This window comes from Schistocerca cancellata, chromosome 1, assembly GCF_023864275.1.
Source record: "Schistocerca cancellata isolate TAMUIC-IGC-003103 chromosome 1, iqSchCanc2.1, whole genome shotgun sequence".
Classification (NCBI taxonomy): domain Eukaryota; kingdom Metazoa; phylum Arthropoda; class Insecta; order Orthoptera; family Acrididae; genus Schistocerca; species Schistocerca cancellata.
Window position 1 is genome coordinate 271,957,429 of NC_064626.1, and position 27,529 is coordinate 271,984,957.

The following is a 27,529-nucleotide window of genomic DNA, read 5'->3' on the forward strand; positions in this document are numbered from 1 at the left end:
TGTATATAGATCGGTAAGATTCCTCAGTCTGCAGTTAACATAACGACAATAACTGTAGACGACCCAAATGCAAAAGCAGTGGTAGTACTTTTCCAGAAATATGGTCAAGCAACAAAAATATCCCAACTTTGAGACATATGCTGCATCAGTAACTCGAAAGTCGTCATATCGTAAACTAACACTAACGAGCATTTACGTGGAATATTCTCACGACTTTGAACCGTTCGTCACCACGCACAGATTTCGCCTCATATGATAGCAGTAGATGCTAAAGCAAAATGTGTACTGGGACACAGATGGTCGTGATATTTAGATTCAATTGATGACGGAGGAATATGGGACAGGGACACATTTACCATAATTTTAAAAAGACCAACTGTAAAGAAATTAAATGCAATAATTGACCCTCAAATACCAGAAGATGGTGACTACAGCGTAGACTAAATGACGCAGACGTTTGTAACATACAAAACGTAGAAAAGGTGGCCATTCCAGTAGAGAAAATGGCTAGACATAGTGATACTCCATAGAGCTCAATGTTTGCAAGTCTGACAACAACTGCACATATTTTATCAAAGATCTTTAGACTACGACTATAGACTGTTATTGTATGTATCAGCGAAAACAGAATACCGGTCTCTCATAGGTATCACGAAGGAAAACTATTTAAGACAATACATTCAAAGGGAGCTCGCATAGAATATTAAAAGAGGAAGTAAAAACACCAATTGTGCTATCTACATTACGTAAATAGGACGAGACTATTACTAGAGAATCGAGAGATACCGCTATAAACCTGCTGAAGTCGCATCTTCCAGAAGATAATAGCGAAAATGACGACGATCATCAGAGAGAATCAGGATACATTATATACGCCTCACACAAAAATCCAAGTGTCGTTCTATCTGTTGCACAAGTAGAAGTTGCAGTTGCTAACACTGAGATAAAGAATGGGAAAACTCCCGTACCATATTACATTCATAACGAAACTCTGAAAGTAGCAAAGATTAAAATTGTTCCATTCTTTACATACCTACTGAAGGCAAGAATTCCATTAGTCTGGAAGTGCAGCAAGCTATGGTAGTTGAGAACAGCAAAGATAGAGATCCAGTGGTTCCTAAGAGCTTCAGATCAGTCTTCGTTTTAGCACCTCGGGTAGTGTGCAGAAGCACTTTTGCGCAACGGAGCACAGTCCCACAAAGAGCTAAGCGGCCGTAGAAGCAATTCAGCTTCAGAAAGGGCAGATCAGATTGTGATCTCAACAATGTGGACAACAGTAGCAGAAAATATTTGCAATTTCAGACATATTTGACAGTTTGAGATGGCTCTTGATATTTGCCCGCCTGAAACAACAACAGTTTACAAAATGTTCGTACCAGTGTTTACTATATTTCTGTGAATATCACGCTGTGGAGTGGGGCACAGCATCCGATTAAGCAGTGACAAGAATCACTAAACTGTCGTTCACAGGGATCTATCACTCCTGTGGTTAAGCCATATCTCAACGATATACTTTCTTCCGGGAGTGGTATCCTCGCGACGTACGCGGGAGAAATTCTGCGAAGTTTGGTAGACGTGGTATTGCGGGAAGTAAGCCTGTAAGGGAGCCGACCGTTGTGGAAGAGCAGTTCTAGGCGCTTCAGTCTGGAACCGCGCTGCTGCTACGGTCGCAGGTTCGAATCCTGCCTTGGGCATGGATGTGTGTGATGTCCTTATGTTAGTTAGGTTTAAGTAGTTCTAAGTCTAGGGGACTGATGACCTCAGATGTTAAGTCCCATAGTGCTCAGAGCCATTTGAACCATTTAAACCTGAAGGGCGGATCGCGAGTCGAGCACAGATGCTCTGTCGGTAGAGCACTTGTCACGGAAGGCATTGGTCCCGGCTTCGAGACCAAGGTTCGAGTCACGGTCCGACATAGTTTTAATCTGCCAGTACGTTTCAAATCAGTGCACACCTGCAGAGTGAAAATTTATTCTGGCAGCAATTCCCCATGCTGTGGGTATGCCATGCCTCCCCAAAATCCTTTTTTCCAGGAATGCTAGTTTCGCAGCGTATGTAACTAAACTTCCCAGAAGTTTGGAAAGTAGAAGTTGAGGTTCTGACGGAAGTAAAGCTGTGACGGCTGATTGTGAGCCGTGCTTGGACATCTCAGTCGGTCGAGCGCTTCCCTTGAAAGACAAAGAGCCCACATTCGAGTCCCGGAGCGAGCGATTTGGCGCAGTGGTTAGCACAGCGGACTAGTATTCGGAAGAACTACGGCTCAATTCCGCGTACGACCATCCAGATTACCCTAAATCACTCTTGAAAATGCTGTGATGGTTCCTTTGAGAGAATACGCCCGATTTTCTTCCCCATCCTTGAACCATTTCGAGCTTCAGCTGCATCTGTAATGACCTCGTTGTCGAAGGGACGTTGAAACCCTAATTTTCTTTCCTTCTTCTATTCCGGCACCCATTTTTAATCTGCCAGGACATTTATTTCAGAAGTCTCACTGACCAAACGTTCCCCTTTCTTTTGCATCTTCACGATGCACGCTGTGTGGACGCTCCCGTCTTCCAAGATACTAAGAGCGTTGTTCACAGATCTGCATGCGTACTATTACTGAGGCATCGTGTTGCACTTCGACTGTCCCACTAAATCACCAGATCTTTGTCCCATAGAAAATATCTAAGGCAGTTTCAACCACTTGTGTAACGAAATCGACATCATCGCAGTTTGGTAGCTCTGTGGGACCTAATTGTCAATAATAGGCTACAGCTGGATACGACATACCTGAGGAAACTTGTGGACGCTCTTCTTCACCGAAGTGAGGTCATTATGAACTTTATAGGCGGTGTTAGGCACTGTTATCGAGATTTCACCCAGAGGTGACTAACTTTTTTTCCGGTGTGTTTATGAAGTCCTTGCTAAATAACTGTAATAAAGAACGGACTTAAGCAGGGAGATGACCTGTCTCCACTACTTTTTAATTTAGTCCTAGAATATATTGTACGAATGGCAGCAGATAATTCAGAGGGTGTGGAGTTAAATGGAAATATTAAGATATTAGGGTATGCAGATCATTTAAACATCATTAGCAATAGGAAAGAATCTGTAACAGCAAATACGAATGCATTAATCAAGGCTAGTGAAGATGTAGGTCTAAGGATAAGTGAAGAACAAACTAAATACCTGGTTACTACTAGAACGCCAACAGTAGTAGATCAGGCAGGAAATGTTAAGAGTTGGAGACATGCAGTTCGAAAAAGTGAACACATTTAAGTATCTAGGCGTGGACATCACTTCGAGAAATGAGATTGAATCCGAACTGAAGAAGATTTACGGGCGGGAAATACTTGCTACTTCTCACTGAATAGATTACTTTCATCGCGGATATTGTCTAGGAATTTAAAGATTAGAATATATAAAACTATTATTCTACCAGTTATGCTGTATGGGTGTGAGACTTGGTGTCTCACTGTGCAAAATGAAAAGCCGTTTCGAGTATTTGAAAACAAAATTTTGGGGAAAATTTTCGGAGCAAAAAAGGGATGACTTTAGCGGAGAGTGGCGAAAACTGCATAACGAAGAGGTTCACGAACTCGATTCAAGCCCTGACGTAATCAGTAGTATTAAATCACGTAGGCTGCGATGGGCGGGTCACGTAACTAGAATGGATGAGGGCAGGGCAGCGCGCAGAGTACTGGTAGGGAAAACGTCCTGTGGGGAGACTGAGGCGTAGATGGGAGGACAATGCGAAGGCTGATTTGAGAAGTCTATGTATTGAAGGTGAATGGAAGGAAATATCCCAAGACAGGGACAGATGGCGAAAATACGTTGTTGCGGTAATGGACTCTCGAGTCCGGTATGACCAGTGAGTGAATGTGTGTGTGAGTGTGAGTTACTAAATAACTCTTGGTGAAATGTTAGTGCTTAAAGTAGCATCAAAGTATGAAACAATTTGTGACGTTTGTCGTCGACCTGCTATGTCACTATCTGCCTGCCGTTTCTTCCAGGTCTGCGCATCAGGATCGCAAACCTGGTGTTCAAGCTCCTCACGTGTATGCTGTACATCGTCAGGGTTATCACCGACAACGACCCGACGCACGCATCATGGTGAGTATCCCACTGCCTTCCTTAATCCGTAACGTACGTTTCGCGGTTCACACTATAGAAGGCTGTTGTTGTGGTATCAAAGTTCGATACCACACTTGTTAGGTGTTGCAGTTATCGACCGCGGTCCGTATTAGCATCGTTGACCAGCGCCGCTAGCGCCGCTCCGCGGCTTGTATCAAGTATCTAGCGAGCTCTCGGCCACTCTTGCTCGGGACGTCGACTAGGAATGTACCACAGCCTTCAGCTGATAGGAAGCAACCTCTGACAAGGCGCTTAGTAACGTATGGCCTAAGTCAGGCCTCAATAGCTATCTGTTTAGAATTATGTGTTTGCAGCCAAGAAGAATCCTGTACTTAAGTACATTATATATTATTTTTTACCAATCGTAATATTTCTGGCTTAGTCTGCCATCACATTAGGCTCCAAGAAGCTGTTCCTAGAGCAGTGGAGATGCAAGAAAGTATATAGATGGCGAAATGTGGTGTGAGGTACCGGTGACAGATGTTAGATTCGGTACCATTCCCGTGAGAAAGACCGCCTGCGTAATGCTGCTGCTCTGTGATTGGCTGCTGTGTTCGGGGCAAGGGCGCCAAAACGTTAAAGTATAGTTATTATTATTAGTTAAACTACTCTTTGGAATGACTTCACATTTTAATATAAATATCTCTCCACAGCTGACTATCAAACAGTCATTTTAGAATTATTAAAAACAATTTAAATCAAAAACAAAAGACTGACGAAACCGCAGACTAAACACTTCGGAAGCGTTCGGGTCACGCCTTCTCTGGTAAGGCGCGCGAAGTGTTTCGGTCTGTTCGTCACTCTGGATTAGGCAGTCGAGAAGAACAGACATGTAGTCTGTCGTAGGATGTGTTTCCAATTTTCATTTAAGTTCCTGTTCATCACTTTGGATTAGACAGTCGAGATGTACAGTCATGTTGTCTGTCGCAGGATGTGTTTGCCAGTATTCAGCATTAAAAGATTCACTCCGGTAGTCATGAGGCACAGACACGTGCCACAAATAGTGTAAAGATATATTTTCGTAAACATTGTGTTTGATCATGGACTTTGCTGTATCAGAAGATGTTGTATTAAGATTATGTAGTCTTCTCGTTTGGCTATATTAAAATACGCGAGTGGCATCCCAAAGAAGTGATACATTATTTCACAACAGAACCTCGCTAAAAGTTAGTTTCAGCCTCGAGATACAGAACCTACGACCTGTGTGCTGTTTTCTGCGCTGGGGACATCAACTTGAAGACAGCAGGTTAGTGAACTATAACAGAACCTTCGTATTCCACACAGTGCAGTGGAAACAACTAGGCGCTTCCCGTGTACTGCATGCACAGAACAAATGTGCTCAGTGACACGTCATCTGCAGTAATGCAGAGGAGGTAAAGGAGGATGATCGTTATTAACACCAACAATCAATTCATTCTTCCTTTCTTGCCGTACAGTGACTTCTAATTACTTTAGTCGTTGCAGATCCATACCATGCAGCCAGCACCTTCTCGACGTTACTGACAAACCTGCTGTGATTGATATGTTTCTATTTAGCATTGGCCAACTGTCAACTTTGGCGACGACTCATTCGTCTTCATCATAACAATTGTCACACAGAAATATAGTCAATAGTACTACACTTAACTTCATTTTACTGTCTCACTGTGTAAGATCATAACGTAGATATCTTCATGGGTGTTAGTTTGGTACTTTGAAATACGAAGGATGCTTTCTCTTTTTCTCCCCGACGTGCTGTGTTAGATTTTTAAGGCTTTATTTAGGGATTACCATCTATCTTAAAGAAACAGAGAAAAGATATATGTTACGGACATAGCGAAATATGGAGTACCATGACATAAAACTAGTGCTTTCCAGTTTCGAAAGGAACGAGGAAAGAGGTTATGGTGTCAGTATTTGTCCGTCAAGGCGTACAGAGCCGATGTGTGTACTGTGTGTGCGGTTCCAGTCATCTTGAGCTGTAATATACCAGCTTTACCCTACTTAAAATTTTCTTCAGACAACGCCAAATTCGAGTTGGATTACTCCATAACAACACAATGAATATCAAATTGTTTTAAGGCCTGAAACACTAAACCAACTAAACTGGTCAATCCACCAGCCGTTTTGGCGCCGGGTACTGTGCAGCAGTTATCAGGAAACCGCAGCGGAATGTGGTGAGAGACCGTTACATAAAACCGAGCGAGGTGGCGCGGTTGTCAGCACACTGGACTCGCATTCCGTAGGGCGACGGTTCAAACCAGCGTCTGGCCATCTCGATTTAGGTTTTCCGTGATTTCCCAAAATCGCTCTGGGTAAATGCCGGAGTAATTTCTTTGAAGGGGCACGGTTAATTTCCTTCTCTGTCCTTGACACAATCCGAACTTGTGTCCGTCTCTAATGCCGACGAGACGCTAAAGACTAATCTCCTCCTCCTCCTCCTCCTCCTGCTCCTCTTCCGTTACTTAAAATTCCATTTATTTCATCAAGCATTCAAAATGCCCTCTCTCTACTGCAATGCACGTTTGCAGTCTCTAATTGCAAGAAAATTGGAAATCTGTGGTAAGTTCCTATGGGACCAAACTGCTGAGGTCATCGGTCCCTAGGCTTACACACTACTTAATCTAACTGAGACCAGCTTACGCTAAGGACAACACACACGAAGACAGGGCGGACTCGAACCTCAAACGGGGGGTGGGGGGTGGGACGCGAAATGCGGCGAGGCGCCCTATCTACATCACGCGGGAACCCAGCGCAGCAAACGTGTACCTCTGGTGTAATTGCAAGGACTTCTGGTCACACTGAAGACATTCCTTCGATATCATTGCACATGCAGCATGAATGCGATGTTTTAACTGCTGCTGGGTTGTCGGAACTAGTGCATGGACTTCATCTTTCAGTTTACCTCGCAGAAAAAAGTCCATGGACGTCACATGAGGAGAACGCACAAGCCAATTAATAACGCCTTCATGACAGAATTCACTACGTCTGTTGCATACTGCCGGTCATTATACTGGTAAAGTTGAGTTGACTACGAGGTCTTTGGCGACGGAGTCGTTGCATTAAAAAAAGAAAAAAAAGTTCTCGGTTTACTTGCCTCGTCAAATTTCGATAAAATCCCGAGCTTTCGATGACTACCTCCATCATCTTCGTCAGGGGTGAAACGGTCGTGGACCGGTGAGGCTTCCGCTTTTGATAGAGAAAGAGCGCAGAAGGAGACATCTTACATTCCTCGCAGTTCTCCGCCTGTTGCGCTGGATGGCGCTGCAAGCAACGCTAGATAAAGCAGGCAGACAAAATCTATGGACATAGAGGCGGCCACCTCCGTACGCGCCGATTTCACCGTGACGTCATCCAGCCAATGACAAGTCGTCCACTGCTTATAAAAGCGGAAGCCTCACCGGTCCACAACAATCAGTTTTACCTCTGACGAAGATGATGTAGTCATCGAAAGATCGGGATTTTATCCGAATTTGACACGGCACCCGGCCGCGGTGGCCAAGCGGTTCTAGGAGCGTCAGTCCGGAACCGCGCGACTGCTACGACCACAGGTTCGAATCCTGCCTCGGACATGGATGTGTGTGATGTCCTTAGGTTAGTTAGGTTTAAGTAGTTCTAAGTTCTAGGGGACTGATGACCTCAGAAGTTAAGTCCCATAGTGCTCAGAGCCATTGACGCGGCAAGTAAACCGAGAACTTTTTGTAGACTACTGACAAAGTTACACATGATGCGGATGGAAGCGGTTTCCGCGCAAAATGCATCCAGAGGCACTTTAGCAACAACTGTCGGAACATTTATTTTGTCTCCCCTGCTCGCTTCAGTTTTGCTACTTACTTACTTCTGTAGTAGTCCAGCCTCCTTACAATAACAATTTTTTGCACATTTGTCAAAACTATCGTTAGGGTTGGAACTCACATGAGAGTTTTTTGCTCTCCGACAGTTCGGTGCTCTCAGATAGAACTCGCGGAATTTTTTGCACTAGGGGTGAATTTTTGCTGATAGTCAAAGAACGTAAACGATCGTGTTCGTGTAGGGCAGAAGACCGAATTGGCCGGCGAGTGATTTTGGAGCATGCCATAATTTAATTGTAGAGTTTATGATGGAAAATCCACAACAATATCGAAATTTTACGAGAATAAAGGCGACGGACATGTAAAAAGTGCTTTTCATAATTGGACCTAAAATTGTCAGTTTAGCTATTATATTAGTGTTAAAGACTGGCTGATTGTCTGTCTGTTTCTAGCATCAGCAACGTTTATTCTATTTAATATTTGGTAAACTAACAATTACGATGAAATCGCAGAACACCAGTTTCACTTTGATACCCGTACACGTTTGAAAGCCAAAGATGGGGGATATCTGATACATGAAGCATTTACAGACATATAGTTATTTGAATGATTTTACTGTGTTGACTTAAGGAAAGACTTGTAAATTCCTAAACGTCTGATCTGCAACATTCGATTTAATAATGTAGTTAATATATACCACGTCATATAAAATTATAGATACAGCTGTGTTGCATGAAGTTAAACGGCAATTTTCCAAGTTCGAAAAGGATTATTTTCAGACATAACTTCACTTTTTTCTGTCTGAATTAATCTGCATTATAAAACAGCTTTGCCTAATTCTTCGAATCGTGGATATTCTGATCGACTTCTTCCATGAAGGTGTTAAAAACAGTAACTATTTCAGCGGACAAACTTCGCCTCTTATCTCAGTTCATGGAATCCAGTAACTGTGCACTCTATAACGCTGGTCTTTCCTCGTACAAACTAACGAAATGCCCAATTTCGTACCGAGTCCACTTGCTGGCAGTTTTCGTCATTACCTTTTTTTTTTGCCAACTCATCGTTGACATTCACTCACAGCAACAGTAATCCCAAATGTCCCGACAATTTATGTACACACTTCGTTGCAGTGTCAATGGGGCACAGTGAGTAGTGCCCTAGTCACTTATTCGTATGTTCAAGCACAGTGATACGTCGATGGTGTTCTACGCCCCATTTTGTTACCCATCATGGCAAGCTATCCTGGGCTTACGTTTCAGCAAGATAATGCCAGCCCGTACGCAGCGAAAGTTTCAATTGCTTGTTTTCGTGCTTGCCAAACCCTACTTGCCTGACCTCTCCTTGTCTGAGAACGTTTGGAAAATTATGGGCAGATCCCTCTAACCGTCTCGGGATTTGAACGATCTAAAACGTTAATTGGACAGAATTTAGCACGATATCCCTCAGAATGATCCAACAACTGTGATAATCAGTACCAAGCCAAATACCTGCTTGTTTAAGTGCCAGAGGTGGAGCAATGAGTTATTTACTTGCTCAATTTGTGAATCTCTTTTTCTTGAACAAAATAAATCAACCAGTTTTCTGAAATTGCAAAAATTTGTTTATGTGTAGGTGTACCGTTTTCCGCACCATTTGGATAATCACTTCATGGTGCTTCTTTTTTTTTTCTTAGAGTGTATTTGAGAGCAACTGCTTTGCTCCGTCACCTTTTATTTCATATGCATACTGACATCACCATTACTGCATATTGGGTTTTGCAACAAATCTCTGAGGAGACAACCAGTCTTAAGTCGAACGAATGTCCCAATTCTGGTCCGTAATCTACGGCATTGTGGAGACTGCAGAGAGATTTCACGTAGTTCATGTTCCCGCGCGGCACTATCTTCCTGACGTCACACGGTCTTCTGGCCAGTTGTCGCAAGTCGTATATATAGCACAGGCCACGGCGGGGCTCGCTGCGTCCGCGCCCTCGCGGTAATTCGGTCAAGGCCAGTGGAAGGCGCAGCACGCGACCGACACGTGGCCCGCCCACGTGCATCTTCTGCCCACGCCGCTGCACCGCGCCGATCCCTATCTCCCGCGCGCCTCGCCCTCGCACACACGCTCTCTTTCCACGAAGGCATCGCCACTTGTAGCACGCTGTCACCATTCTGTTCAAACGCGTCACCCATTGTAATGGTTTAACATGACCGTAATCTAACAAAATAAAATTCAATTAGACATGGAGTTACAATCGACTATGAGGAAGTATTAATAAACAGCCAGAGTTCCCGCAACAACAGTCATTATTTAAGAAACATTAACCCTGGAGTGATTTCAATAAGATGATAACTAACACTTACTTAAGAAAACATTAATTTCGACCGCTTGGCAAGTAATATCCCATCAGAATAGCATTAGCCTGTATACCTTTCAATTATTCAGAGAGGTTTGCTTGCAACACTTAATTCAGAAAACGCTTGCGCTTTCACTTATTTGAAATGGGCTGGTACGTAACACGCAATTGAAAACAACAGCGAAAATATCCTGTATTTATTCCGGCAACACTTACTTGAGGAACATTAGGCAGGACAACAGTTCAACACTCTCTGAACCGAGGTAGTTAGGTCGGCGAGATCAGCACGCGGTGTTGAGTTACCTTGTTAAGAGATAACGGTAAAGATATCTCGGAAATCAGGCACAGCCATCAGTTTTAACACCTCAGAAATGTAACGCCTATTGTAAAAATTAAAGGCAATGCCAACCGTAGGTAGTTACGTTGTGCATCCACGACACCCCATACCTTACTCAAGGAGTAGCGCCCACATGACAAACAAATGGAAATTTGTGGTAAGAACTATGGGACTAAACTGCTGAGATCATCTGCCACTAGGCTTACACACTACTTAATGTAACTTAAACTAACTTACGCTAAGGACAACACACACACACACACACACACACACACACACACACACACACACACACACACACACACACACACCTTGCTCGAGAGAGGACTCGAACCTCCGACGGGGGAAGGCATGACAAAGAAAAACGTAATTTGGCAGTGCTCCATCTTCTCGAACCCTCCACACACGGATACGTCTGTTGATAGGGTACACGGAGGTGACAAAAGTCATGGGATACCTCTTACCATCGTGTCGGACCCCCGATAGCGCGACGTAGTGCAGCAGCTCCACGTGGCATGGACTTAACAAGTTGTTGGTAGTCGCCTGCAGAAGTACTGAGCCATGCTGCCCCCACAGCCTGCCAGAGCAGAATTCTCTCGATTATGTCCCATAAATGTTCGATTGGATTCATGTCGGGAGATCTGGATAGCCAAATCATCAGCTTGAACTGTCCAGAGAAGTCGCTAACAAGAGTGTCCGGGTGCATGACTCATTGTCGTCCATTATAATTCCATAGTTGTTTGGGAGCATGAAATCTATGAATGGCTGCAAATGGTCTCCAGTTAGCCGAACATAGCTGTTTCCGGCCAATGATCGGTTCTGTTGGACCAAAAGGCGCGGTCAATTCCATTTAAACACAGCCCTCACCATTATGAAGCCACCATCAACTTGCTCAGTGCCTTGTTGACAACTTGGGTCCATGGCTTTTTGGAATCTGTGCTACACTCGAACCGTACCATCAGCCCTTACAAACTGAAATCGTAACTCACCTCACCAAGCAACAGTTTACCAATTACTTAGGGTCCTACATATATGGTCAAGAGTCCAGAAGGGGAGTCGCAAGCAATGTCGTGCGTCAGGAAAGACACTCGTATCGGTCGTCTGCCGACGCCAAATTTCACGACTCCGTCCTAACGGATACATTCGTCGTCCGTTCCACATTGATTACTGCCATTATTTCAGGTAGTGTTGCTTACGTGTTAGCACTGAAAAACTCTACACAATCGCCGCTGCTCTCGGTCGTTGCGTGAAGGCCGTCGGCCACTATTTTGTCGAGAGGTGATGCCTAAAATTTCGTATTCTCAGGAAACTCTTGACTCTCTGGATCTCAGAAGACTGAATTCCCGAACGATTACCGAAACAGAATGTGCCATGCGTCTAGTTGCAACTATCATTCCGCCTTCAGAGTCTGTTAATTCCCGTCATGCGGCCATCATCATCAATGTCGGAAACCTATCCACATACTCACCTGAGCCGGCCGGTGTGGTCAAGCTGTTCTAGGCGATTCAGTCAGGAACCGCGTGACCGCTACGGTCGCAGGTTCGAATCCTGCCTCGGGCATTGATGTGTGTGATGTCCTTAGGTTAGTTAGGTTTAAGTAGTTTTAAGTTATATCGGACTAATGACCTCAGATGTTAAGTCCCATAGTGCTCAGAGCCATTTGAACCATTTGACTCACCTGTGTACAAATGATAGCTCTGCCAACGCACTGCCCTTTTATACCTTGTGTACTGGATATTACCGCCGTCTGCACATGAGCATATCGTTATCCCATGACTTTCGTCACCTCATTATACCCTTGCCTGAAAAGATGACGTGGAACCTCAGTGTCGAGTGATGTAGGGCACAACAATGTCGGCCCGCGCCTTTGACTGCTACCGCTTCAGAGTAATACGCAACGAAGTTCCCGGTGGTGGTAGTCTACACCCGGCCGTAGAAGAGCAGAATTTAGCGACAGGTGATAGGTATTTCCGATGTACTGTGGAACACCTGCATTTCTGCCCAGGCATTAGTGAAAACACCACCTACAGGCCATCTGATGTAGGCTAAATTAGCTGGGTACATGCGTATAAATTTCTGCGACGGCCAACGATCAGTAATTACGTGAGTTCTCCCGTTGTTTTCAACGTGAGAGGTTCTACCTGCTTGCGGTATAGCGAAGGAGTCGGCCAACGACCGTATCAAAAATCTTATACGTGAGGCCTTCAAGAAGAAAAGCAGCACATTTTTTTTCTCGGCCAGTTTCGGTTTAAGAAATTCGGTATTTGTTGTGGGCCGTCATGGACTATTCCTCTTTCAGTTCCTATAGTACCACGAAGTTCCGATAGGTGAAGGCGCTATGCATAGCCTTCAAAGTGACATCTGTAACGAGGTTGCGCACGAAGCAGAGACTTGTCATTGAGTTTCAGTTTCTTTTGGCTGGAAACCAGAACATCACAGATGTTCAAAGGCACTTGCAAAAATGTCTGTGGGGACATGACACTGAACAAAAGCGTGGTGAATAGTTGGGCGAGGCGTCTGTCACCATCGCAACAAGGTCGCACAAACCTGTCCGATCCGCGGCATGCCGGCCGGCCGCACACAGCTGTGACTCCTGAAACGTTGGAACGTGCGGACACTCTCATTCGAGGTGATCGACGGATCACAGTCAGATACCTCGCTGCTCAGCTGGACGCCTCTGCTGGTAGTACTGACACACTCGTTCCACAGTTGTGGTACTCAAAGGTGTGCGCCCGCTGGGTTCGTCGCCGCCTAACTGTAAAAAGGAACGATGGACCAGCTTTGCGGAATTGCTTGTGCTGATTTTGACAACTTCTTATCAAACACTGTCATAGGCGATGAAATATGGATTCATTCAATCAAATATGGATTCATCACTTCTAACCGGAAACTAATTGCCAATCCGTGGCGTGACGCCACGCCAAGTCTCCTCCGAAGAAGAATTTCAGGTCCACACCCTTAGCCAGTAAAGTCTTGGCGACGATATTTTGGAACTCTTAAGGGGGGTTATTTTGGTTATTCTCTTTGATGTCCTTCTTTATGGTGCAATCATCAACTCTGAAGGGTATCGTGCTACCCTCAGTGCTCAGGAAATAGAGGAAATGGCTTCAGCATGTTCGCTACCACAAAACTGTACAAAAACTTCTCCCTCTCCAAGGCCTCTCACAGGTCTGCGCACCCGAGAGGAGCTCACAAGCTTTCATTGCATTTTCTTCCTCAACCACCTTACAGCCCGTATCTCGCACCATCCGACTTCCACGTGTCTGGCCCAATGAAGGATGATTCAGCGAGAAGAAGTATGTGGATGATGGGAAGGTAACTAACGTTGGCTCCGGTGTCGACCAGCAGGGTGGTACCATTCGGGCATATACTGTAGGCCCTCCCAGAAAGGTGGTGTAAGGCCGTCGTGTTGAACTGAGATTATGTTGAAAAATAGGCTTTTGTATCCAAAAGATTGGGAAAAACATGGAGTATTGGAATCCTGAATAAAACCAACCCATTTTTAGAAAAAGAATGTGTTTCATTGGACGGCCCATGAAAGATCTTGTTTGTTGACCTACAAACGTTACACGAATCTAAAGAAAACAGATAATATTCCAAATGTGCACCAAGTGTAATAAAAATGAGCTGCAAAATTGGAGATGAAATTACAGAAAACGGCCCAGGAAAGCGGAGACCTCTGAAAGAAGAGGAAAAAAAACGATAAACTGTGTAATTCAATAAAAGTTTCTTGTACTGTTTTCATTACTGTATTACGGACTGCTATGTTATGTCCATTATTTTACAGGTATTACGAGTTACTTTTCTTTACGAAGGATCAAGAATGCCCTCATTCTAGCATTTGAAATCTTCACGGTTCTAAACGAAGTGCCAGCGCTTCAGAAAGCCAATTGTTATCCTGGTGAAATGCCTTCGCAAAGTACTGAGCCTTCTCTCTCTAGGATGATGCGCATCAGGCAGCAAGTAAACATAACAGCAAAACTCGCTGCACTTGAAGAAGACAGCTGGGTCGGTAGTTGAAATAGTGTGCTTATAACGCAACCAACAACTCTGCAGAAAACTGGGAATCAAAAGACTAATCATCAGTATACAATTACCTGTACCAGATGCTCCGTATCAACTATACAGTGATACCAACATGAAGTATACTCATCTACAAGTGCGTCAAAATTATACTCATTCATTCTTAAGTAGTTCTTCTAGAAACCAAATTCAATATCTCGGACATTATGAACCATTTACTTATCACTAGCATGTTACCTTTCAGCAGTGCATTATTTCACCCATATTGAGCTTTTTTTGTGAAACATTTGAGTATATTGCGCAGAAACTACCAGAGACTGTTATAATTTTCTTGCTACTATCGTCCATGATAACTTCTTCTCGATAATATAAAAGTGTTTTAAAATCCGAAAATATACTGCAATAAAATGTCTTAAAACCACCGCACTGTATAACGTACTTTCGGTGAGACACACTCGCTACTATTGGAATCCGTCGCCTGTGCCGTGTGGCGTGACGAGCTTGTACCACAGTCCTAGGTCTCCGCATAAATCACGAAAATCCAGCGATTTACCGGTACCACATACACGACTTCCGGGCAGATCTCAGAAGAGTAGATTCCATGAGCGGGACCTGCACGTCAGTGGACAACGCTGGGCCTGAGATGGGCGGGTCAGATCCGCCAAAAATATTGGGGAAACAGTCTGTCGCAGAAGTCCACCTGTGTACGACCATCTAATATTATTCACGATGTCGTCGCGTTCTCCATGCGGATATTTGTATTACTGCAACCAAGTCCTTTTGTTGACTCAAAGTTGAAAAGTGGCAAGCCATTTGCCATGTCCCTTTTTATTTAATATGAGAATTTCACTCTGCTAGGAGGATAATGAGCAGGTGGAACATTACAATAATGACTAATAACAGCGAGCTGGAGTGCAGTGACCATACGTACTGACCTCTATCTAACGTTACACCTTAACTACATTTAATGTGGTGCAGGTATTCTTTTCCTTTGCTTTCTGAGAGTGCTTGGAAACACGAAACATTGGATCTGTGACAGACAAGGTAGTACCTGACGTAACGAAAAAGCAGTGCCGGGCAGCCAACGGGGACTGGCATTCGCACAATGCATAAGGTGTTGTCTCCGTGAAAATTGACAGGATGTTCACTTGGTGTGGTCCATGCAGTGCAACTTTGTAATTTTAACTGAGGTTGTTAGACAGTCAGATGCATTTCATGTTCGCGTTCTAATTTACTAAATTAATGTGTTCACTTAAAACTTGTTTCTGTGAACACCTAAAATTAATATCATTTTAATGTCATCCATTTCTCCATTTGCATTTAGGATCCGCAAGTAGGGCCATAAGTTGTTTGTGTTAGTTAATCCATTTGTGCACATTAATTCATCTTGGTACTGAAAGGCGTACTCGGCTCTTAATTAATTTTCTGGGTCAGGGTAACCATCTGAAACATGGCCAAAGATCTATGCCGATACTAAATGCACAGCCGCTAATGCTAGTGAGTTGCCTGTTCTTGCACGTCCGCCCCGATAGCTGAATGGTCAGCGTGACGGACTGCCATCATAAGGGGCCCGGGTTCGATTCCCCACTGGGTCGGGGACTTTCTTCGCTCAGGGACTGGGTCATGTGTTGTCTTCATAATCATTTCATCCCCATCCGGCCCGCAGGTCGCCCAATGTAACGTCGAATGTGATAAGACCTGCACCAAGGCGGCCGGTCCTGCCCCGTAAGGGGCCTCCCGGCCAATTGACGCCAAACACTCATTTCCATTTCCATTGTCCTTGCCCATTGCTGTCTGAAACTTGAAACAGGGAAATTTTCCTTGACTTAATGCCCCAATGATTCTTTGCTTGCAACCCATTGTGTTATTAATTATGTTGAGCGCCAACATTTTTTTCTTTTTTTTCAAATTCAAGGCAAATGTTGTGATTCAATTTTTCTACCATAAAGCGCAAAATGGTGCTTGTGCGGTTGATGGAGAAGAGGGTCTCCTTGATTTGGGCCATCTAAGTCTTCCTCAGAGAAATCGTGTTTTTGAAGTTTTACGGCAGTTTCCTGAAGTTCTTCCTGACCGGCTAGGGGTTACCAATCGCGTTAAATGTCAGTTTTGATTAACTGGTTCCGTCCCTGTGAGACATGCCCCGTATAGGTTGTCATCTTCGCAAATGAAAGAGCTTCGTCATCTTGCTGATCAACTGTTGGAGGATGACGTTATTAGGCCATCAATGTCACCTTATGTTTCACAAAATTTTCACGGCACCTAAGGCTATGGGACCAAGGTACATGCCGGTTTTTTACTGCAGAGCTCTTAATCAGAAATTTGTACTTGAATAGGTCCCCATCTCTTATTTACATAATTGTTTCTCGTGGTTTTCGGGCGCTAAGCGTTTTAGTGTCACTGACCTCAATCAGGCACACTACCTGACACCGTTAGCTGACGAATCTAAAAGAGTCACCGCATTTTGCACCAATTTTAACTTGTATGAGTTTGATATTGTACCTTTTGGCTTCGCTGCGCGGGGCGGCAATATTGTCACGACTACTTGATTCAGTCCAAGGGGACCTCAAGTTTCCCTTCGCTTATAATTACTTAGACGACTTTTTCATAGATAGTCCGAGCTATGAGGAGCACCTGCATCACCTGTCTCAGGTTTTAAGTAGGCTTAAGAAGGCCGGAATCACTGTTAAGCCGTCCAAGGTGAACCATGTCCATAGTCAGATTTCATTTTTGGGACACATTGGCTCGAATGCAGGTGTGGCGATTGATCAGTCTCCAACACAAACCATTCTAGCCTCTGAGGCCCCACAAACCTCTCCTGTGAGGCAGTTATCTAAGCCATCGACAACAAACCGTGTCAAAACACACACGGGGTTTTGCATAGTGTGTAATGTGGCTGTAGGATCCTACACAGGCGAGCGGACAACTAGTCTGTCCTATCGGGCGCCAGTCGTTGCGGACATTGAGATTCTGCTATTCGTTGAGTATGGCTTTACCGCTGCCATATTCGCTAGGCAGTCGTGGGATATCACCAGCACAATCAGCAATACTGTGGCGTTGTATGACTTTTATCACGCGGCTGCCGAATTCCGACATGTGTTATGCCTGTCTCCTTACACTCAGCCAACACAGCAGTACGATTTCTGAGTGAGATACCTGTTGCGTAATCTTTCCGTATTATTCAGGATGTAAATGTTGTTACGCCTACTACAGTTCTGTTGAAATGCTAATCATTTTTATATCTGCAAATTTCACGTTTGCTGGATGCCGCCTTCGTGGGTGATGTAATTTTAACGGCCAGAAAAGTAAATGAACTCCCTCTTTTTAGGTATGTATCGTAATCATGAAGTAACTCTTAAGTCTTACACTCACCTTGTTACACATAGCCCGTGCCTTGTTTAGTTATATGTTGGAGCAATATGAACTCCTCGTTCACATTTGCAGAATGTGTGACTTGCTGCTCTAATCTGTCCTCCAGACTCCTGAGGGAGACTGATACTCTCCCCTCTGGAGCAGCGAGGCAATCCTCGAGGCGACTGGAGAGCCTCTTTCGGCGCACTCGGGTGACACTAAGGTTATTACATCTCCCCTTCCGGGTCAGCTGCTCAGGATATCTGCTGCCGCGCTCGCGTAATGCGGCCACCTTGTCTTCCCACTGAAATGAAACCGGTGTGCAGAAAAGAGTATGAAAAAATATTTTCTTTTTAAATGCACAACTTATTAACATAAATGTTTGCGACTATGTTTCAAGTTGTTGTCAGCTAATAAGCGCGACTTCTAACTTGAAAGTGGGAAAAAAACCAGTGTCACGGAATTAAAAACCGTTCCACAAAAGTAAAATAAAAAGTCTCGGCCAACTCATTCCGCCCACTATATTGCGTTGCCTTTGTTCTCACTTCATGAGGTAATGCACTTTTTAAAGTACTTTTTGATGCCATAAAGTTTCATTAAACTGCTCATGGCCGCTTCCGTCATGCACTCTCCTTCAGCTGAGCTAATTCTCCACACCAGAGATAAATGAAATTTTACGGTTTCTGCAGACGTAGAGTTTTTGTCTTAGGAAGTAGTGCGACTGGACTACATTGTAAATTAGTGTCTCTGTAGAACTTATACATGCAGTTCATCATGACCAGTTAATTAAGCAGTAGTACCACGTAAGAGACAGCTATCAAATTGTTACTTACCTGCTACTGTCTTAACGAAAAAGAATACAGTTATGAGAGAGGGTGTAAGTTGCGAAGAGAGGCTGCTATCTAGATAACGGTTTCTGCCCCCTGGTAGCAGTTACAACATCAGATTCAGGTCAGTTCCGTCCCCAGAAGTATTGCCGAAAGTGATCCCCGAAACCTTGAACGTGACTTATAGGTTCCTGAAGAAATGCACCATTATAAAACAGAATAAATAAAACAATTAATCTTCAATAATTTATTAATTTATTTTATGTAGTATAAAAGATGTCATCTGTAAGTTTAAGAAAATCATTTCAAATTAGAAGAAGAAAGATTGCAAATGGTTGCACACGTATCAGCTAACAAATATAGCAATAGGTACATAACAATCGAAGCACCCAGTAACTGTCAAAACTATAAAAATGTTCTACACTTCGCTCTACAAATCAGAAGACATTTTGTCCTTTTAGCTCATGTATGAGATCCATGGGAACCCTCATATCTTGATTTTTCTCAGATGCTTGTCCAGGTAATTTTCCTGTATAGATCCATGCCCTCAAAACATAAGAAGTAGCATAATCACACAATGACTAAATTTTTATCCCATATTTTGAGGGCTTGCTTGGTATATATTGTTTGAATGGACAACGTCGTCGGAAACCCACCAGTTGTTCATCCATAGCTATATTTGTGCCAGGATTATACAGTTTTAAAAGTATTTCGATCCACTTATCCCACGGAACTATTATAGGTAACAGCCTGTCATTTATTCTTCGTGCTCTCCGATCAGACTTCTCATCGAAACGTAACACATGTGAGATGCAGCAGAACCGTTTCAGGGACATTACGGCAGGAAAAATGGTTCTACCTGTTTCTGAAAAAATATTCAAATGTGTATAAATTCCTAAGGGGCCAAACAGCTGAGGTCCCTAGACTTACACACTAGTTAAACTAACTTGTCGTAAGAACGACACACACACCCATGCCCGAGGGAGGACTCGAACCTCCGACGGGAGAGGCCGCGCAATCCATGACATGGCGCGTGGGAAGCATTTGATGAAACTGCAGTGGAGTCCTATATTGGCCTGCCGTTACTGGCCAGTATAGGAATTCACTGCAATTTCATCTAATGCTTCCCATCTATTCCCATAAAATCTTCGACCCTCAATATTAGCCATCTCCACCACAATACTCTGAACGTTATCGCTCATCATAACTTGAAAAGACGATTTCACTTACCCTAAGCTCCAAGTGATTTTGTTATTTGAGAGTGAATCACTTGAACAGCTTGTACATTCTCATTTCAGGTATCAAAATCTCCATGTCTTCTGAATCCAATAAAGGCTGAATGCTGTAATCAATGGTGTGATTTACTACTTCAAAAATATTCTCCTTGCTGTCGGATGCACTTACTAATGCTTCCAACTGCTCACTGGAAAGAACTGGTTTAGTCATGATAGACACACAGAAATTATTATGATAGATACATGGACTGCGTCTGCACAAAACTTGTGACAAAAGTCATTGTTAGTGACAATCTACTACAATAATTTGAACGCAATCACCGACTTGCATTGTCATGTAACGTGTGCACCTTTCAACAACAAGGTTCAAATGATTCAAATTGCTCTGAGCACTATGCGACTTAACTTCTGAGGTCATCAGTCGCCTAGAACTTAGAACTAATTAAACCTAACTAACCTAAGGACATCACACACATCCATGCCCGAGGCAGGATTCGAACCTGCGACTGTAGCAGTTACGCGATTTCAGACTGAAGCGCCTAGAACCGCACGGCCACAACGGCCACTTCTGGAGCACTGCTGTGCGATGTGCGATCCGCATCAGTTAGGACCGACGGAGTTCGAAAAGAAGTAGCTCGCTCTGTATTGTCGCGAATAGGGAAGAGAGTGTCACGGATATGATGCGTGAGCTGGGGTGGAAATCATTAAAATGAAGGCGTTTCACGTTCCGGTGAAATTTTGCACGCAATATCAATCACCGAAATGCTGCTCCGAATACGAAAATACACCTACATAAAATAAGACAAATCAGAGCTCACACAGAAAAAATTAAGTACTCGTTTTCCCGGGTGCTGTTCGAGAGTGGAACGGGAGAGAAATAGCTTAAAGCTAGTTTGATGAACCCTCTGCCAGGCACTTACCTCTGAAGTACAGGATAATCATGTGGATGCAGATACACATATGAAGAAAATTACGAAGTAATGCTCGTATCACATATGAAAGACTTAGATTCCAGGTTAATGACACCAGTTACCATTGATTTTGAAAATTTTAGTAACGACTTGACAGAAAATTTAAAACTTACTGACATATTTAACAGAGAAAGGAAGTTGGTAGATAAAGATTACTATCAAAACTTTTGAAGAAGCACCCAGAACCGCGTCACAGAAAACCTATATCCACAATGTTAATGTTGACCACAAACTGAAAGGTATTTTAACTAACAAGTATTTTACTATCTAGTACTTTATGTATATACACAGATTAATTTTTCTGTGAACCAAAAACACCTTTTTTAAAAAACTGTATTCGTTGTGTGGCGCATACTACCAGATGCTTTTCTAATATTGAATGTAAGTCTTAGAAAATGTTTTCCTGCTGTGTGTATTTTTTTCAGAACTTTTTTTATCATTTATACCGAAACAAATGTTCAAATAAAGGTGTTATGCGGTTATATCTTATTTTAAAACACCAACAAAAGTTTGATACCAATTTTAGCTTCAGTGGCGCATACTAGTCGCCGTTTCCCTAACTAGCGCATCATCGATAAGAATTCCAGGGAATATGAAAGAAAAATCAAGTCGTCTTATGTACTTTACAGATGTTATGCATGAGTCCCTTTGGGAACATGAACAACAGCTAAGCAATAATCTATTATACATTCTGAAACATACGTGGAGTCACCGACGTGAGCACAGTAAAAATGTACACTTTCAACTCTGGAATTATTTTTGGCAAAAGAGGCAATCATACAAGGTCTTTAACGTAACCCATTAAAAGAAATCCATGGTTTTAATGTGCTAAGATAGATGATCAAGAGCAGACTACAGCGTCCTTGTGTACAATACGACTGGTTCAAATGACTCTAAGCACTATTGGACTCAACATCTGAGGTCATCAGTCCCCTAGACTTAGAACTACTTGAACCTAACTAACCTAAGGACATCACACACATCCATGTCCGAGGCAGGATTCGAACCTGCGACCGTAGCAGCAGTACGGTTCCGGACTGAAGCGCCTTGAACCGCTCGGTCACAGCAGCCGGCACAATACGACTGATCCAACAGTTTGGAAAAAACTAATTTAACAATGTACGAATTCCATATTTCAGTGAGTGGGTGGCCCATCTGGCTACAATATGTAATCAGTGGAATCCGTATCAGCCTTTGACAACCACCGTGTTCAGATAAACGTTCAACACTGAAGAATAATAGACTGTACAGTTTTTGCGCTTGCATCGCATACAGATATTAGCTTTCGGCGAGTCACGCTAATAATCAGGTAGATACAAAGGTAGCTGTTACTCAAATGATAACCAGTTAACCTTGCCACTTAGATCTCCAAGCAGAATATTATGACCACTTGGTAAATATCGTGCCGGTACACATTAGGAAAGCAATAAAGCAGCTATTCTTCGTGGCAAGGATACTTTCCTCATCGACTCAAGTGTACGTAACGATATTAAGTGACATTTCATCTCATGGTGGGCAGTGCTGATAATATTTTGGCTCTTCACTATATGTCGAAGTTTCCTTCTTCACTAAAAATGAGACGTGCAGCAAATGTTCTTTACTGGAGGTTCCCAGCACCACCGTAATACAATTCTTACTTTTCACGTAATCGCCTTTTTCTATCCCTCTAAAATTTGAACTGGCTTCAATTTCAGATTAGTTTTCAGAATGCGATGCCGAAGAAGTGTACCAGTCTTCCACCGTGATAGCAACGGCCAATTGCGCTCTCGTATTCAAACGGTGTGATGTCGCCTCCCTGTGTGGAAGCACGCGGAATTTTGCTGCAGTCAGCCGGCCAGGGTGACCGAGCGCTTCTAGGCGCTACAGTCTGGAACCGCGCGACCGCTACGGTCGCAGGTTCTAATCCTGCCTCGGGCTGTGTGTGATGTCCTTAGGTTAGTTAGGTTTAAGTAGTTCTAAGTTCTAGGGGACTGATGACCACAGTAGTTAAGTCCCATAGTGCTCAGAGCCATCTGAACATTTTTTTTTTCTGCAATCAGTAGCAAGCCAGGGTGTGAATCGGAGATTCAAAGAAGCTACGACCTCCCTTGAAAATGTCCTCCGCAGGAGGGGACGAAACATCGATTTTCAATGTGAAATCCATTCGACCACGGCATAACAGCCCGGAACATTTTATTATAGCTTGTAGTGTTAATCAATTAAACTTGTTACCTAGACAAAAATATTCTCCCCCAAAAACAGTTCATTTACATTAATAATTTTTGTGTTGCAATTTTTTTCCGTCACTGCAGTTACTGCCATTGGTAATCACTATAATCAATTTGAATTCACCCTTACCGCTACCAAAACTATTCACAAAGTTATTACGGGCTGTAAACTAAGAGCAGAAAAAATGAAAATAACCAGGCGTAGCAAATGAGAAACGACACTCTTCCCGATATCATTCCGTCTCGGTTTCAAGAGCCGTACTGCGCCGATTGCATGTCAGCTTTCCATAATCCGCCAGCTTGTGAGCACAGTGCAGTGAGGGTGTGCAACAGGTCTGAACAGATAGCTGCGGGATATCCGGTATTTGCACAATTATCGCCCAGTCAGACAGGTCTTCAGCTGCCACCGGATGCCCCTGGCGTGCTTGCAACCCGGCGCGCAACAAGTAGCACATCCACCGCGTGCCACACAAATATACTCGTCATCCATCTCCTCCTTCAAGTTGCGACGTATTTCCACGGGACACGTGACTGGATAATTTTTTCCCCTGATGTACGTTCTTGAGAATGCTGCTGCGAGCAAGCACTGAATCGATCAGCGTGCTAGTTTTATTATATTGGCGGATTTACAACGAATAATACACTACTCAAAATAAACTTGTCATGATTTTAAATGCTTGTAATTTTCAGAATATTAACTTTTTACAAAAACAAACTTAGTTTACAAAATTTTCCACATCTTCTTACGAGACGTGTTTTTTATATAAATGCCGTTTCGAAATTAAAAAGACGTGCTAAGATATCTCAATAATTTTATTTTTACATGAAAGCCTGTACCTTAATCTACTTTTCTACATAATTTCCGTCAGTATTGAGGCACTTGTCATAACGTTGTACCAGTTTTTGAATACCCTCCTCATAGAAGTCTGCCACCTGACTTGTTAACCACTGCATCACCACTGTTTTGACTTCGTCATCGTCTTGAAGACTCTGACCGCCCAGGTGTTTCTTCAAGTGCAGGGACAGATGGCAGTCACTGGGCGCAAGATCGGGGCTGTACGGTGGATGATCTAGAGTTTCCCATCGAAAAGATGTGATGAGATCTTTGGTCTGATTCGCCACATGCGGACGGGCATTGCAGCAAAACGATGCCCTTGCTCATCTTCCATGGACTGTTGCTTCTATTCTGGTGTGACGTAGACCACCCATGTTTCATTGCCCGTAACAGTTTGGCTTAATAAATCATCACCGTCGTTGTGGTACCGCTCAAGGAAAGTCAATGCACTGTCTAAACGTTTGGTTTTGTGCGCATCCGTCAACATTTTCGGTACCCAACGTGCGCACAATTTTCGGTAATTCAAGTTCTCGGTCACAATGACATACAAAACACTACGAGAAACATTAGGAAAGTCATCCCGCAAGGAGGAAATCTGTTTTCTCTCACCTTATTGTCCACTTCCTGCACCAAACATTCATTAACGACCGAAGGACGCCCACTCCGTTACTCATCACGCACATTTGTGCGGCCATCTTTAAATGCTCTCACCCACTGTCTTACCATTCCATCACTCAATGTTTTCTCCTTAAAAGGCACAGATCTCACGATGAATATCGATCGCTTTTACGCCTTTAGCACTAAGAAATCTTATAACAGCCCGTACTTCACAGTGGGCGGGACTCACGATAATCGGAGGCATCTTAAACACTCAGTACACAACGTAAACAAGGAAGAATCAGACTGTAGTGGTGTCAGTGCGTAGATTAAGATACAGGCTTTCAGGTGAAAATAAAATTATTGACATATCGTAACACGTCTTTTTTTAATTTCAAAACTGTACTTACTTAAAAAACACGCCTCCTACGTGGAAACGACTAACCCCTTAGAGGCGACCTGCTTCCCTTCCTGTTTTGTATAAAAAGCTGTAAAGGAGCTCAAAATTGTAGTGGTTCTTGCCGCACATAATTTTTTTTTCCTGGATTTGATGCCCCTGGTGTCCTCTCTTGCTTCAGTAACGGCAGCACAGCATCTCGGCGTACCTCGAACCAGCCTTCAAATAAAATCCTTTTGTGTTTCTTGTCACTCTCACAGTAAGGCTCCCTCCCTCTAAATGCTGTAGCGTTTTTGGAGGATTTTCACGAGCCTTCAGATAATCACGTACGTGCTCTAAGGCTCTTATGTCGGGACTATATGCTGGCTACTGTAAAACATGATACCGTGTCACCGAAGAAAATTTTTCACTGTAGCTTCAACATGGGCACGAGCTTTATCATTCATGGGAAAGAATTATTCCCCAAGATCTTGTGCCAAAGATCGTACATGAGGATCAAACATTTCGTTGATGTATCTCTACTCTTTTAGACCTCAGCTATTCCTTCTGAGGACTAAAACCAGTAGTTCTGTTTCAGGGTAATTCCTCCCCATAGCATTATAGCACCTCCTCCAAAAGGAACTGCCAGGAACACTGTAGCTTCCATGCTACGTTCCCCACGAATTATCCATACCCTGATGTGGCCATCCTTTACCCTAAGTTATGAATATTCCGCTGCTTAAGTCGATCATTGATGTCTGCAAACTCTAGTTTCTTCGCAGAACAGCATTTTCCTCCAGTGCGTTAACTTGCAATATCTGTGCTCTTCGGCAAAGCGCAGCCTCTTTCTTTATATAATCTGACTGAACGATGCACTTCGTTCTGCCACTTGTGCCTAAACTGATTCTCGTATAATCTATTAAGCATAGTTTGATCACTTACCAGTTGTCCAGTAGCTTGGCGAAAGTCTTCTCTTAGTTCACGTGCTGTTCTTGTATGGTTCCTCAATACTAAAATTCAAAGATAGCAACACTGAACAGCTGTTGTTTTCCTTCTACGACGCGAACCTTCCTATTTTCGCAGCTTAAGTATGCATTTTGATTTACGCCAAGTTCTCTTGCTATACATCGCTGTGTACGATTCTCCTACAGAAGAGTTACTCCACGACTGTCTTCCTACACTGTTAACTGTTTATCCTTCCATGCCTATGCTGTGCTGAATTTACAAGCTCTAACATGCTGCACTCTCACTTCAGTTTGAGCAAAATGTACTTCAGCTCTATTTTTTGACATGGTGAATAAGTTTACAAGTAGAAGACTCATGTAGACGTGAGGATAATACTGTCACTGGTACAATGTGCATTGTTTACTCGTGTACTCAGGAGCTCAAACTTGTCACAACTTTTTAGGTGTGGTGTATTTTGACAGCGTGTCGAAACTCAGCTATCAAAAACAATAATCAATTCCATCTAGTAAATAATATGAAGTATATCCTAGCAGGCAGCTGAGATTTTGCATTAGTGTGCTGCCTATATGGTCGAATAACTACAGTTCACTCACTAATTGGATCCTCTATAAATCGAATTCCTCAATAAATTTAGTTGTCTGTTCCCCCGAGAAAACCTGGATCAATTTATAAAGTCATATTTGTTTTTGTACACTCGATAAATCGAAGTGATTGTCATGACAGACCACCTGCAAACACCCTACAGCAGCCCTAGCAAACCGTGGCGCGCCCTCCGTTCGCCTCCAGTGAGTCCTTCCCCCTCCAATTCTCCTCGTTATGTGACGTCACAGCAGCCGCCCCAGCCACAGCCACGCCTACCAACTGCCATTCGTCCTGAATCGCGAGTCCTACCTACTATATCCAAATTATTTACCTGATTTGGAAAACATGTTAAAAATTCCAATTCTGATAAAAAAGCGAATCATTCAGTTTCATTTCACATTCTGAAGTATCCGATCTCAACTCTTTATTTTAAAATATGATAAGCTTTTTCTTTGTGGGAAAAAAAAGCGGGCTAAACTATTTCCTACAGTCAACCAACGATTGTCAAGGTGAAGATGTATATCTCCGTATTCCGTGTCAACCTCTATCAAAAATTGCTTAAATTTTCAATGAGTGATAGTCATCGATTTCCTTAGCATATTATATTCGTAATTTGCTTTAAATGCGGACAGCATTCTAGTAATTTTTTCACGTAGTGATTCCTGAGGTATAATGTAATGAAAAGTAAAATAGTTCATTCCATTATTTTTCAATAATTGACCAACAAAGTCATTTTCACTGCCGACCATAGATTAAGACAGCCAGTTTTGTCAATACACTTTCTAAAGGCATCAAAAATATCCAAAGTTGTTATTCCGAGTAACGGAAGTATGTCTAGTAATTCTTAGTCCAGAAAAAAGTTGTCTGTTATTATGCAAATAAAAATTAATAGTTGATCGAGGTTGTTATCGTAGATCAGTACCCTCAACTGACAGTTTACAATTAAATTGTTTAGTTTGCTTTCTACGCACTGATCCGTATCAAGAATTCAACTTTTTACAATG

At 43.1% G+C, this 27,529-nt stretch overlaps 1 protein-coding gene across 1 annotated transcript in view; it reads left to right on the forward strand.

Moving 5' to 3' along the window:
- Positions 1-27,529, forward strand: part of LOC126169379 (potassium channel subfamily T member 2) — a 1,084,296-nt gene that overhangs the window by 508,671 nt on the left and 548,096 nt on the right. The window contains exon 5 of the mRNA XM_049920640.1: positions 3,996-4,095. Within this exon, the coding sequence (XP_049776597.1) occupies positions 3,996-4,095 (100 nt within the window). The remainder of the gene's footprint in view (positions 1-3,995; positions 4,096-27,529) is intronic.